The sequence below is a fragment of the Oncorhynchus gorbuscha genome, linkage group LG11 (assembly GCF_021184085.1).
Source record: "Oncorhynchus gorbuscha isolate QuinsamMale2020 ecotype Even-year linkage group LG11, OgorEven_v1.0, whole genome shotgun sequence".
In the NCBI taxonomy this organism is placed as follows: domain Eukaryota; kingdom Metazoa; phylum Chordata; class Actinopteri; order Salmoniformes; family Salmonidae; genus Oncorhynchus; species Oncorhynchus gorbuscha.
Window position 1 is genome coordinate 51,339,988 of NC_060183.1, and position 15,446 is coordinate 51,355,433.

The 15,446-nt window shown below is 45.3% G+C and overlaps 1 protein-coding gene across 11 annotated transcripts in view; it reads right to left on the bottom strand.

Moving 5' to 3' along the window:
* The window catches only part of LOC124048888 (guanine nucleotide exchange factor VAV2-like), a 254,430-nt gene that overhangs the window by 50,003 nt on the left and 188,981 nt on the right, over window positions 1-15,446 (bottom strand). For all 11 annotated transcript variants that reach the window (XM_046370051.1, XM_046370050.1, XM_046370046.1 and 8 more), the window contains exon 5: window positions 6,909-6,977. In XM_046370051.1, the coding sequence (XP_046226007.1) occupies window positions 6,909-6,977 (69 nt within the window). The remainder of the gene's footprint in view (window positions 1-6,908; window positions 6,978-15,446) is intronic.

Sequence of the window (15,446 nt, forward strand, 5' to 3'; positions counted from 1 at the left end):
CAAATGTGTGTGTGCAACTGTAGAAGAGTGGATTACCCAGAGACATATGACTAGGGCCAGCACATTTGTAAGCTGATGGATAAATAAACAGATTTACTTGGGACGGAAATATCTTGCTTCCCTTTCTTCCCTGATTTAATCAGAAAGTTTTAGGGCGACGAGGCCCTTTCTTTCTCATGAAGTTAGAGAGGTTGCTGCCATGGGCTTCCATTTTATTAGCTCTGACTATATCAGATCTCAGAGGCTGTCCAAACATTGAGCAAGTACGTATCTGGGAGGGCTGTTTCAAGGCACTGTTACATTAATCTTTTGAGATTCTCTGTGTAGGGAGATGCCAACTTTCTCTATGTAGAGCAAACCTGAATTCTCCTTCAAGCTCTTTAATAGGTCATCTTTTCACTGCTTTTCCCAACAATACCTGACATGAACAGATAGATACAGTATTTGGTATTTGGTTGGATATTATCATCCCCGTTACCTGCTGCAAAAGCAGAAGCTACTCAGAAGCTACTTCCTGGGGTCCACACAAAACATGAAACATGACATAATACAGAACATTAATAGACAAGAACAGCTCAAGGACAGAACTACATAAAAAAAATGTAAAAAGCACACGTAGCTTACATATCAATACATACACACAAACTATCTTGGTCAAAGAGCGGAGAGGCGTAGTGCTATGAGGTGTTGCTTTATCTATTTCTTGTGTTTTTTTGTAGTTTTTACCCCGTTTTTGTGATATCCAATTGGTAGTTACAATCTTGTCCCATCGCTGCAACTCCCATACGGACTTGGAAGAGAGTCTAGGTCGAGAGCCATGCATCCTCCGAAACACAACCCTGCCAAGCCATACTGCTCAATTAACCTGGAAGCCAGCCACAGCAATGTGTCGGAGGAAACACAGTACAACTGGCGAATGAAGTCAGCCTGCATGCACCCGGCCTGTCACAAGGAGTCGCTAGAGCACGATGGGACAAGGACATTGTGGCCGGGCCAAACCCTCCCCTGACCCAGACGACGCTATGCCTATTGTGCGCTGCCTCATGGGTCTCCCAGTCGCCGCCGGCTGCGACACAGCCTGGGATCAAACCCGGGTCTGTAATGACTCCTTAGACTGCTGTGCCACTCGGAAGGACCCACTTTATCTGTTTTTCTAAACCAGGTTTGTTGTTCATTTGAGCAATATGAGATGGAATAGAGCTCCATGCAATAATGGCTCTACATAATACTGTACACTTTCTTGAATTTGTTCTTGATTTGTCGACCGTGAAAAGACCCCTGGTGACATGTCTAGTGTTTCCAATAAAAAGAAGAAGTGATGCAGTCAGTCTATCCTCAACTCTTAGCCAAGAGAGACTGGCATGCATACTATTAATATTAGACCTCTGATTACAATGAAGAGCAAGACGTGCTGCTCTGTTCTGGGCCAGCTGCAGCTTAACTAGGTCTTTCCTTGCAGCAAAAGACCACACGACTGGACAATAATCAAGATAAGACCAAACTAGATCCTGCAGAACTTGCCTTTTTGGACTGTGGTGTGGAACAGACCTCTCTCCAGATTTACAATGATTGAATCTATATGTTTTGACTATGGACAGTTAACCAACTAAGGTAACACTTAAATGTAACACCAAGTAATTTAGTCTCCTCAACTTGTTCAACAACAAGATTATTCATTACCAGATTCAGATGAGGTCTAGAACTTTGGAAATTATTTGTACCGAATACAGATATGTTCAGGACTAATTTATTACTGGCCACTCATTCCAAAACAGAATGCAACTCTAAGTTAATGGTTTCATTGACTTCATTAGCTGTGGTTGCTGATGCATATATGTTTGAATCATCAGCATACATGGACACACATGCTTTGTTTAATGCCAGCAGCAGGTCGATGGTAAAAATAGAAAAGAGTAGAGGGCTTTGAGAGTTGCCCTGCAGTACACCACACTTTACATTTTTGACATTAGAGAAGCTTCCGTTATAGAAAATCAAGTCAATAGTGATGATGTGAATGGGAAGCCATGGCCAGACAAGGTGACATTGCACAGGCTTGAAGGAGGACGAGTTGGACAAAGAGCAACATATGAAGAGAGCACCACCTGCATGCCCCTCCTACTGTTATCAGCAGGGGAGCTCTCCTACCAATAAAGGACTAACCTCATACCCACCTCTACATTCTGTATTAGATTGGCTCCCTCACCCTGACATGATGTTGTACACGTGACATAAACATCCACCCCACACAGGCAGTGTAGTCTCAGGGATATGGTCTCTGAATCTTGTGAGGGAGCAGGGGATATGTCTCAGCACTACCTTTACTAAAACATTTCATACGAAAAATGTCAAATAAAATAGAAAATTGCAGAAAATGTATTTAATTGCATTTTCATCAAATATCTCTCACAGAAAACTATTTTGGCATCCATTCATTAAATGCTTTTGTAATATTTTATTTTTCTATCAATACTTTTGGGTTTATGTTTTGCTTTCAATATCAATATTTTTGTTTGCAATACTAAGAACAATTTTCTCCTATACTTCAGAAGTTGCTTAATGGTACAAAATAAAGAAACCCACTCACTAGAGGATTGCACCATATAATAACATTAAAGGTGTTTAAAGTGGCGATCTTTAATTGAAACATTGACAAAGTGTTTATTTAAAGCTCAACATGTGAAAACAGCTATTTCACATCTGAATATTTGACATGTGTTTTTTGTTGTAAGGGTATCCTCTACTCAACGTAGAATTCCCTAAATGCTCATCAATTAGGCCTAGTCAGTGATAACATGTCCCCAGATCCTCTGTGATGTCAACTGTAACACTCGTTGGTTCTAACTTTACAGTACATTGAGTTGTCAGCCTCGAATCTGACTCCCCACCAAGGAGTGATAGAAATATACTGTTATTGTCTTGATGTAAAGCCTTTCTGACAACATTTGCTTCTCAATCTGAAGAGTGTCATTCAGACAAAAATAGTCCCTTGACAACTGTACCCATTTCATGCTTTGTCAACTCCAGGAAGGACAGACAATCACAAGAGTCCCTTAACATGAACTAAACCTCAAACCAAGTGTTATTTGTCACATACACATGGTTAGCAGATGTTAATGCGAGTGTATCGAAATTCTTGTGCTTCTAGTTCCGACAATGCAGTAATAACCAACAAGTAATCTAACTAACAATTCCAAAACTACTGTCTTATACACACAAGTGTAAGGGGATAAAGAATATGTACATAAATATATATGAATGAGTGATGGTACAGAGCGGCATAGGCAAGATACAGTAGATGGTATCGAGTGCAGTATATACATATGAGATGAGTATGTAAACAAAGTAGCATAGTTAAAGTGGCTAGTGATACATGTATTACATAAAGATGCAGTAGATGATAGAGTACAGTATATACGTATACATATGAGATGAATAATGTAGGGTATGTAAACATTATATTAGGAAGCATTGTTTAAAGTGGCTAGTGATATATTTACATAATTTCCCATCAATTCCCATAATTAAAGTGGCTGGAGTTGAGTCAGTGTGTTGGCAGCAGCCACTCAATGTTAGTGGTGGCTGTTTAACAGTCTGATGGCCTTGAGATAGAAGCTGTTTTTCAGTCTCTCGGTCCCAGCTTTGATGCACCTGTACTGACCTCGCCTTCTGGATGATAGCGGGCTGAACAGGTAGTGGCTCGGGTGGTTGTTGTCCTTGATGATCTTTATGGCCTTCCTGTAACATCGGGTGGTGTAGGTGTCCTGGAGGGCAGGTAGTTTGCCCCCGGTGATGCGTTGTGCAGACCTCACTACCCTCTGGAGAGCCTTACGGTTGTGGGCGGAGCAGTTGCCGTACCAGGTGGTGATACAGCCCGCCAGGATGCTCTCGGTTGTGCATCTGTAGAAGTTTGTGAGTGCTTTTGGTGACAAGCCAAATTTCTTCAGCCTCCTGAGGTTGAAGAGGCGCTGCTGCGCCTTCTTCACGATGCTGTCTGTGTGGGTGGACCAATTCAGTTTGTCTGTGATGTGTATGCCGAGGAACTTAAAACTTGCTACCCTCTCCACTACTGTTCCATCGATGTGGATAGGGGGGTGTTCCCTCTGCTGTTTCCTGAAGTTCACAATCATCTCCTTAGTTTTGTTGACGTTGAGTGTGAGGTTATTTTTCTGACACCACACTCCGAGGGCCCTCACCTCCTCCCTGTAGGCCGTCTCGTCGTAGTTGGTAATCAAGCCTACCACTGCTGTGTCGTCCGCAAACTTGATGATTGAGTTGGAGGCGTGCGTGGCCACGCAGTCGTGGGTGAACAGGGAGTACAGGAGAGGGCTCAGAACGCACCCTTGTTGGGCCCCAGTGTTGAGGATCAGCGAGGTAGAGATGTTGTTGCCTACCCTCACCACCTGGGGGCGGCCCGTCAGGAAGTCCAGTACCCAGTTGCACAGGGCGGGGTCGAGACCCAGGGTCTCGAGCTTGATGACGAGCTTGGAGGGTACTATGGTGTTAAATGCGAGCTGTAGTCGATGAACAGCATTCTTACATAATCGTTGCTATGGGAACGACATCTTCAACGCACGTTCTAATGAATTCGCATCCCTGCTAGTTTACATCCCTGTTAGTGAGCATTTCTCCTTAGCCAAGATAATCCATCCACCTGACAGGTGTGGCATATCAAGAAGCTGATTAAACAGTGTGATCATTAGACAGGTGCACTTTGTGCTGGGGACAATAAAAGGCCACTTAAAATGTGCAGTTTTGTCACACAACACGATGCCACAGATGTCTCAAGTTTTAAGGAGAGCGTGCAATTAAGGTGCTGACTGCAGGAAAGTCTACCAGAGCTGTTGGCAGAGGATTTAATGTTAATTTCTCTAACATAAGCTGCCTCCAATGTAGTTTCAGATGATTTTGTAGTACGTCCAACCAACCTCACAACCGCAGACCACAAGTGGTGCAGCGGTCTAAGGCACTGCATTTCAGTGCAAGAGGCGTCACTACAGTCCCTGGTTCAAATCCAGACTGAATAGGGCGGCACACAGTTGGCACAGCGTTGTCCGGGTTTGGCTGGAGTAGTACGTCATTGTAAATAAGAACTGACTTGCCTATTTAAATAAATAAAAAATGTAAAACATGCCAGTGCTTAATCTCCACATCTGGCTTTTTCACCTGCGGTATCATTGGTGGGGGGGTGATAAGGAGGATTTCTGTCTGTAATGAAGCCCTTTTTGGGGGAAAACTCATTCTGATTGACTAGGCCTGGCTGCCTAGTGGGTGGGCCTATGCACTGAAAGATCCCTGCCCAGTGAAATCCATAGATTAGGGCCTAATTCATGTATTTCATTTGACTGATTTCCTTATATGAACTGTAGCTCAGTAAAATCTTTGAAAATGTTGCATGTTGCTTTAATATTTTTGTTCAATATAGTTAAACCTACTCATCCACTGGCATATCGCTCTCTCATTTCAGTCACACACTCATCTTAAATTGACCGTACATCAATATCATGGGCCAATTAACAACACTATGAGCGTGAGATTACTCCTTGCTTGAGTGTGTCCTACTCCATTACATGCAGGATCTCCTGATGAATCAATTACTTTGACTGGGGCCGTCGATGATAATGAAAAGCATATCTGATCCTCAAAAGGTCCGTGAAGCACCGTGGCTTCATTAATTCAATAAGATACAGCAGCACTTTGCACCTGTTAGGTGAGACAAAGAGCAGGTTCACACCGGAGTAGGAAGCTGGGGCCAAGGCCCAACCTCCGTGGAATGACTAGGGGTCACCATAGGCTCCGGGCAGGTCAGAGAAGGTGTGGGGGCGTGGGGTCAAAAGATAAAGGGCAAACTAAAAGGGATGTAATCAAAGCAGAGGACCTTTCCAATAGGACCTGCTGATGCGCTTTGTGCTACCTACAACACAACTGTAGGTAAGGCATGACAGGTCCACCACAATGATGCATTACAATCAAATGCCTCATTCTACGTGCCTTATCCAACAACCTTTTGAGATTGCTTTGTCATTGCTCTGACTAAGGTCGTTGGATGGAAACTTTGCATTGGGTGCTTATGGAAGATCCTTCCTAAACCAAGCTATACTGTATGACATGCAGCCCAGCACCTGTGTGTTTACTATTCTCTCTATGTCTGGAAACAGAGCTGCTTTTTCCAGTAAGTCCCCAGTGTTGGGTTGGGCTGGAGGCTAAGCTGAGCTTTAATCCAGTATTAGCCTGCCTGGCCCTCACTCCTCTATGCTTCTGCACGTTTTCCTTCAGTAATCTATTCAGCAGGCAGTAGTGGTGGCACTCTGTTATCCTCCCCCCCTCCATTCCTCCTCGCTTTCTCTGGGTGATGAATGACACCTATCTCAGCGCAGCACCTAATTATTCTCCATTAATCAGAGGAATGGGAGTTGTCGCATAACACAGCCTCCACCCTACCACCCCACCCCAGGCCAGCCTCCCTGCCTCTGCCGCTCCCTCGACCTGAGCTGGCTTTCACACCCACCCACTCATCACCCAAGCCATGCAGCCAGCCAGCCATAGAGTCACTGAGCCAACGTGGCAGGCAGGAAGCCAATGTTCTACTGGTGTCACCATGGCAACGGACAGAGTGACGGAGGGCAGGGAGTTTGTGTAAACAGGAGGACGGAGGAAGGTGGCAGTATGGACGGTTACGGCCGTGCTGCTGCAGCTACTTCCGAACACCATTTGTGTGTGTGTGTGTGTGTGTGTGTGTGTGTGTGTGTGTGTGTGTGTGTGTGTGTGTGTGTGTGTGTGTGTGTGTGTGTGTGTGTGTGTGTGTGTGTGTGTGTGTGTGTGTGTGTGTGTGTGTGTGTGTGTGTGTGTGTGTGTGTGTGTGTGTGTGTGTGTGTGAGATGAGGGGTGCAGCAGGGGGGCTGGCTACATACTCTGCTAGCTCCTCAAGACTCCGGTACACGTCATCCTCATTTAGAGCAGTGTCCTCTGAAGGAAAGGGCCTAAAACACACACACGGAGGGAAAGAGAGAGAGAGAATTAGCCACAGTAAGATATGGTAACAGCAGGGGATGAGTGTCTATCAGTCAAGTTGTCAATCTCACGCCATCATCATCATCTATAATACAACAGTCTCATTTATTCATGAGCTCCACTGTTCCCCCATAGACACAAATCAGCCATCAACACAGAACATACAAAGTCAAACAGTCTGTGCAAGGCTGACTGGCATACTGTAGCTTAGTATCCCACAAAGGCTATTTCTCAAATTACACAATTTCCTGTTTTAACCCCTGTATAGGAAATAAGGTGTAATTTGAGATTTACTTAAACCATAAAGTATGACTCAAATCTATAAGATTGAGCCCTTTTCCAAATCCTTTCTCTCTAACAGAGTAGAGACCCCCAGGGAATGCTAGAATGTTCAAATGGATGACTAATCAATTAGCCACTTAAATAGTTGGATTTCTCAATCTTTTTCTCCTGGAATTTCATCAAGATGCTTCATCTGGAACTTTAACAGAGGCTAAAGGTGAAAAAGCATATTGGGTGAATTAAGCGATGGTGAGATATTAAGAGTTCCAGATTGTATACAAGCTGCATTTCAGAACATGCTACATGGTTCAGTTGTGTGCTGCATCTGTGTGTGCATTGAGAAAAAATGTATTCATTTCATATGGATGATAGCTAATGAAATGTTTGAAACGCTAACACAATGCTAAATGTCCAAATGCTAACATGCCATGAACCATTTCTCTGAATATGTCTAGTAAATCTATTGGGGGCAGTTAGAACCACAAGTATCTATGTGCTACCATGCGTGGGTAATGTAGTCTTTACTGTTGTGTGATAATGTGCCCTCCACAGGCAACACATTTTTTATCACGTTTGTTTCAAGTTTACAAATGCCTCACCAAGTGGTATTTGTCATTTCTGCCTCCGCCATGCACATATGTTATTCTGTTTTGGATGACTAGGTCTATGAGGATTGCCGGCATCGTGCCATGTTTAAGCCGGGAAACTATTTAAGTAGTTGTGGAGCTATCAAATACAGTGCAATGGATCTATCTGTAGTGTATGGGACACTGGAGTATTGACCTTGATTCACCATGGATAACGTGACTTCAAAACATGTGAAGCCCTGTCCTACAGCCATTAATACCACACACACACGCACGCACGCACGCACGCACGCACGCACGCACGCACGCACGCACGCACGCACGCACGCACGCACGCACACACACACACACACACACACACACACACACACACACACACACACACACACACACACACACACACACACACACACACACACACACTTTTATCTTTGCCTGCAAAACGGATTTAAATCAAATAAAAACCATCATAAATTGTTTATTTAAAAAAAAAATACTTTGGGCAAAAATCAAATTGTTATTTTTGTTTTTAAATAAGCTTTTTTTCAAATGGGGTTTTCGAGAATCTGAATCTTGCAGGTAAATGGTGCCAGTATATAGGGATGTTTCAAATAGGCCTAGCTTGTGTGTCACTATCACTAGCTATCAGTAGTTAACAGGGAAGAAATCCACGGGCAAGCGTGGCGCATGAGTGTGAACCATAGGCATGAACAATGGTGTCAGTAAACCCGACACCAGCAGTGGTCAGTCGCGAAAGGCAAAGCCCCGTATGGGATTCATTTGAGTGGAAAGGACAAGAGTAAATGTATTGTAGAGTCAGAAGATGGCAGCCTGTGGGAACAGAGATACAAGGGAAAAACCCAACCAAGTTCATCACCAAGAGCACCTCCAAATAATTACAAGAGAAAGACAAGGTGAGACATCTATTATTTGATTTTTGGAATTGGGTCAGGATTCGACTCCTGGTATCATATGAATACACATAAGATGTGGAAAATGTGTATAATTACAGGACATTTCCATTTAAAACGGCTAAATTGTGTTTCTGCCAACAAGAAGGGTGAACAGTTTGAACAGTTTGGGGTCGCAAGGTGAGGGTTTGTTATAAATGACAATATCCATCCGGACCTTTGCTACCTAGGAAAGGTGTGACAGGACCATCTCAAAGAGTACTCGAGTACCCCTGCTATAGACCTACAACACATACAGTACATGGCTTCTAGGATACTTTCTGTCCCTAACACTGAAACTAAAACTGAAATAAATATAAAAATGAAATAGAAATGTTTTTATCAAACAGAAACTAAATAAAAACTAGTGAGTCAAGTCGGAAAACTAAACTGAATTTCAAATAAAATGTTCAAGCGAATCGTAATAAACACTAATAAAAATCCCAAAACTATAATAACCTTGGCACACACACAGACTCGCAAACACACACGCGCACCCGGACGCGCATGCACACTCATCCATGTCCATACACAATATCAACCCCCCGAATTCACAGGCCACACAAAGGTTCTGCATCACTCATAGAAACGTGGAGTGAGAAAAAGAGAAAGGGAGATTGTGAAAGAAAGTGTGTGCGTGCGTATGTGTGTGTGTGTGTGGTAGGAACACCATTCCTTCCTGTACTGTATGTGCTGCTGACACCCACTCCTCACAGAGCAGGCTGCTAGCCCCTATAAAGGAAACGTACAGACCCCCATCTCACAGCTGATTACATCAACACTAATCTCGCCCACCAGCTGGCTCTCTCTGTTGATGCGGCAGCAATTGGAGCCTGGGGACGAGGTTACATCAACACAGGGCACCAGAGGTAAAAAAAAAAATTAAAAGAGACGGAGAGGAGGGGGGCAAAGTGGGTGGGTTCAGGAGAGAGAGAGAGTATAAGTACCTAGGGCTCAGTCTGAGTGGGTGGGAGAGAGAGAGAGAGAGAGAGAGAGAGAGAGAGAGAGAGAGAGAGAGAGAGAGAGAGAGAGAGAGAGAGTATAAGTACCTAGGGCTCAGTCTGAAGTGGGTGGGAGATAATCAGGTGGATAGTGCACTGACTGAACCCTGACAGTCACAACTGCATCTCCTATTACCGCATGTTCACCTAGAGACATCCACTGTGCGTTCTGTTAATTCAGTTATTTAGTTGTGGTGATAGCAGTATTAGTACAGGCACTAAGTAAACACTGTTGGCCATTTTCAATTATCCTGGAATATGACACTTTTCAACTAATTGTTTTTATTAAATCTGTCCTCTTGTGTCATGCCTCTTATCTAATTTGTGCTTTTCAGTTAACCAGTTCATTCTGTCACTTGGACTCACATCTATGGAACCCCGAAGGGAGTTTAACAGAATCATTCAATTCAATTACCAGATGGCCAATCAAACCATATCCCCAGGTTTTCATCTAAAATAAACAACACCACTGGCTGCTCATTGATGCTGTCATGATTCCCCAGGCTGGTGACTCCAAGACCTTCCAGGTGGTCACTATGAGGGACTAACTTGTCACACTAACATCAGGATAAGGAACACAATGCATCACAGAGCTCGGCTGGCTGTCCTGGAAAAGGTCACCTGGCAGCCCTCGCTCTCCTGCTTTCTTTCCAATCAGTTCTTTCTGTTGTGCTCCCTATCTTCCTCCTTTCTCAACCTCACTCTCTCTCTTCCTCAACGGCTCTCTCTCAACTGCTGTCCCTGTCTTTCTCAACCTCTCTTTCTCAACATCGCTCTCTCTCTCTGTCCCTCCTCATCAACCTCTATTTCTCAACATTGCTCTCTCTCTCTCCCTCCTGCTCAACCTCTCTTTCTCAACATCGCTCTCTCTCTCTCTCCCTCCTCCTCAAACTCTCTTTCTCAACATCGCTCTCTCTCTCTCCCTCCTCCTCAACCTCTCTTTCTCAACATCGCTCTCTCTCTTTCTCAACATCTCTTTCTCAACAACGCTCTCTCTCTCCCTCCTCCTCAACCTCCTCTCAACATCTCTTTCTCAACAACTCTCTTTCTCAACATCTCTCTCTCCTCCCTCCTCCTCAACCTCTCTTTCTCAACATCGCTCTCTCTCTCTCTCCCTCCTCCTCAACCTCTCTTTCTCAACATCGCTCTCTCTCTCTCCCTCCTCATCAACCTCTATTTCTCAACATCGCTCTCTCTCTCTGTCCCTCCTCATCAACCTCTCTTTCTCAACATCGCTCTCTCTCTCTCTCCCTCCTCCTCAACCTCTCTTTCTCAACATCGCTCTCTCTCTCTCCCTCCTCCTCAACCTCTCTTTCTCAACATCGCTCTCTCTCTCTCCCTCCTCCTCAACCTCTCTTTCTCAACATCGCTCTCTCTCTCTCCCTCCTCCTCAACCTCTCTTTCTCAACATCGCTCTCTCTCTCTGTCCCTCCTCATCAACCTCTCTTTCTCAACATCGCTCTCTCTCTCTCTCCCTCCTCCTCAACCTCTCTTTCTCAACATCGCTCTCTCTCTCTCCCTCCTCCTCAACCCTCTTTCTCACACCTCTCTTTCTCAACCTCTCTTTCTCATCGCTCTCTCTCTCTCCCTCCTCCTCAACATCTCTTTCTCAACAACGCTCTCTCTCTCCCTCCCTCCTCCTCAACCTCTCCTTTCTCTTTCTCAACATCGCTCTCTCCCTCCTCTCTTTCTCCCTCCTCCTCAACCTCTCTTTCTCAACATCGCTCTCTCTCTCTCCTCCTCCTCATCAACCTCTATTTCTCAACATCCTCTCTCTCTTTCTCTGTCCCTCCTCATCAACCTCTCTTTCTCAACATCGCTCTCTCTCTCTCTCCCTCCTCCTCAACCTCTCTTTCTCAACATCGCTCTCTCTCTCTCCCTCCTCCTCAACCTCTCTTTCTCAACATCGCTCTCTCTCTCTCCCTCCTCCTCAACCTCTCTTTCTCAACATCGCTCTCTCTCTCTCCCTCCTCCTCAACCTCTATTTCTCAACATCGCTCTCTCTCTCTGTCCCTCCTCATCAACCTCTCTTTCTCAACATCGCTCTCTCTCTCTCTCCCTCCTCCTCAACCTCTCTTTCTCAACATCGCTCTCTCTCTCTCCCTCCTCATCAACCTCTATTTCTCAACATCGCTCTCTCTCTCTGTCCCTCCTCATCAACCTCTCTTTCTCAACATCGCTCTCTCTCTCTCCCTCCTCCTCAACCTCTCTCTCTCTTTCTCTCCTCCTCCTCAACCTCTCTTTCTCAACATCGCTCTCTCTCTCTCTCCCTCAACCTCTCTTTCTCACACCTCTCTTTCTCTCATCAATCTCTCTTTCTCTCTCTCTCTCCTCTCAACCTCCTCAACCTCTCTTTCTCAACATCTTTCTCGCTCTCTCTCTCTCCCTCCTCCTCAACCTCTCTTTCTCAACATCGCTCTCTCTCTCCCTCCTCCTCAACCTCTCTTTCTCAACAACGCTCTCTCTCTCCCTCCTTCTCAACCTCTCTTTCTCAACATCGCTCTCTCTCTCTCCCTCCTCCTCAACCTCTCTTTCTCAACATCGCTCTCTCTCTCTCCCTCCTCCTCAACCTCTCTTTCTCAACATCGCTCTCTCTCTCCCTCCTCCTCCTCAACCTCTCTTTCTCAACATCGCTCTCTCTCTCTCCCTCCTCCTCAACCTCTATTTCTCAACATCGCTCTCTCTCTCTGTCCCTCCTCATCAACCTCTCTTTCTCAACATCACTCTCTCTCTCTCTCCCTCCTCCTCAATCTCTCTTTCTCAACATCAACCTCTCTCTCTCTCTCCCTCCTCCTCAACCTCTCTTTCTCAACATCGCTCTCTCTCTCTCCCTCCTCTCCCTCCTCCTCTCTCCCTCCTATCAACCTTCTTTCTCAACATCGCTCTCTCTCTCTGTCCCTCCTCATCAACCTCTCTTTCTCAACATCACTCTCTCTCTCTCTCCTCTCAACCCTCCTCAACATCAACCTCTCTTTCTCAACATCGCTCTCTCTCTCTCCTCCTCATCAACCTCTATTTCTCAACATCGCTCTCTCTCTCTCTGTCCCTCCTCATCAACCTCTCTTTCTCAACATCTCTCTCTCTCTCCCTCCTCTCTCCCTCTTTCTCCTCAACCTCTCTTTCTCAACCTCTCTTTCTCAACTCTCTCTCTCCTCCTCCTCGCTCTCTCTCTCTTTCTCAACCTCTCTCCTTTCTCCTCAACCTCTCTTTCTCTCCCTCCTCCTCAACCTCTCTTTCTCAACATCGCTCTCTCTCTCTCCCTCCTCCTCAACCTCTCTTTCTCAACATCGCTCTCTCTCTCTCCCTCCTCCTCAACCTCTCTTTCTCAACAACGCTCTCCTCTCCCTCCTTCTCAACCTCTCCCTTTCTCAACTCTCTTTCTCAACTCTCTCTCCCTCCTCCTCAACCTCTCTTTCTCAACATCGCTCTCTCTCTCCCTCTCTCTCTCTCCTCCTCCCCTCAACCTCTCTTTCTCAACATCGCTCTCTCTCTCTCCCTCCTCCTCAATCTCTCTTTCTCAACATCGCTCTCTCTCTCTCCCTCCTCCTCAACCTCTCTTTCTCAACATCGCTCTCTCTCTCTCTCCCTCCTCATCAACCTCTATTTCTCAACATCGCTCTCTCTCTCTCTCCCTCCTCCTCAACCTCTCTTTCTCAACATCGCTCTCTCTCTCTCCCTCCTCCTCAACCTCTCTTTCTCAACATCCTCTCTCTCCTCCTCAACCTCTCTTTCTCAACATCGCTCGCTCTCTCTCCCTCCTCATCAACCTCTCTTTCTCAACATCGCTCTCTCTCTCTCTCCTTCCTCCTCAACCTCTCTTTCTCAACATCGCTCTCTCTCTCTCTGTCCCTCCTCATCAACCTCTCTTTCTCAACATCGCTCTCTCTCTCTCCCTCCTCATCAACCTCTATTTCTCAACATCGCTCTCTCTCTCTCTCTGTCCCTCCTCATCAATCTCTCTTTCTCAACATCGCTCTCTCTCTCTCCCTCCTCATCAACCTCTATTTCTCAACATCGCTCTCTCTCTCTGTCCCTCCTCATCAACCTCTCTTTCTCAACATCTCTCTCTCTCTCTCCCTCCTCCTCAACCTCTCTTTCTCAACATCACTCTCTCTCTCTCCCTCCTCCTCAACCTCTCTTTCTCAACATCGCTCTCTCTCTCTCCCTCCTCCTCAACCTCTCTTTCTCAACATCGCTCTCTCTCTCTCCCTCCTCATCAACCTCTCTTTCTCAACATCGTTCTCTCTCTCTCCCTCCTCCTCAACCTCTCTTTCTCAACATCGCTCTCTCTCTCTCCCTCCTCCTCAACCCCTCTTTCTCAACATCGCTCTCTCTCTCTCCCTCCTCCTCAACCTCTCTTTCTCAACATCTCTCTCTCTCCTCATCAACCTCTCTTTCTCAACATCGCTCTCTCTCTCTCCCTCCTCCTCAACCTCTCTTTCTCAACATCGCTCTCTCTCTCTCCCTCCTCCTCAACCTCTCTTTCTCAACATCGCTCTCTCTCTCTCCCTCCTTCTCCCTGTTTCAGTGTTCAGATATAATCAGGCAGTAGAGGTTATGACTGTTTATTTCCAGACTACCAATGGATAACTCTGAACTAATTCCAGTCTGCAGCACCCATTGACTCCCTTCTCCTGTCAACTGACCAAGACCACGATTAGGTTAATGTGCTTTTTCAATGCGCACACAACCAAACGGTTGGGTAAAGGTAATCAATGGCACACGTGTTGAGGACAGAGCAGCTGTTGAACCGCTATCAGCAAATAACTATGAGGAAGTTATTATGAGGAACTACGCATTATGAGGAACTACTATGAAGAACTACGCAGTTGTTAGTTGTGACTGCAGTCGCAGTAGGCAGAGAGGTAATTTCTAGCAGGACCCAATGGCCCAAAGCAGAGAAACAGTTCAGTGTAGTTGAGGCAGTACGTTCTATCAGGCCCCATTTGTGGTAGTCCACTCAGCAACCCTGATAAACATCCATCTGACTTTACCTTCATTTAGCTTTGCATGACTCATTCATATTTACTGTGTGTAAAGTATGCATGATTATGCATGATTATGTGTGTTGTGTAACGGCGTTCGTCTGTTGAAGGAAGAGAGTCGGACCGAAATGCAGCATGTTTGTTACTCATGATCTTTAATGAACAAAAACGAAACGATACATGAAATAACTCAATGCAAAAACAACAAACGGAACGAGAAACCTATTACAGCCTATCTGGTGAACACTACACAGAGACAGGAACAATCACCCACGAAATACAAAGCGAAACTCAGGCTACCTAAATACGGTTCCCAATCAGAGACAACGAGAATCACCTGACTCTGATTGAGAATCTCCTCAGGCAGCCAAGCCTATACAACACCCCTAATCAGCCGCGATCCCAAATACTACAAACCCCAATACGAAAAACAACATATAAACCCATGTCACACCCTGGCCTAACCAAACATATAACAAAAACACAAAATATAATGACCAAGGCGTGACATTATGTGAGTAATCTGTGAATTAAGATGCAAATTTGCAATCTACATGTATAGCATAGTTGAGGGTGTATACATGTATACTGTGTGTATTGTGTGACGTGTAATGTACATGAGTGGCTATCGTG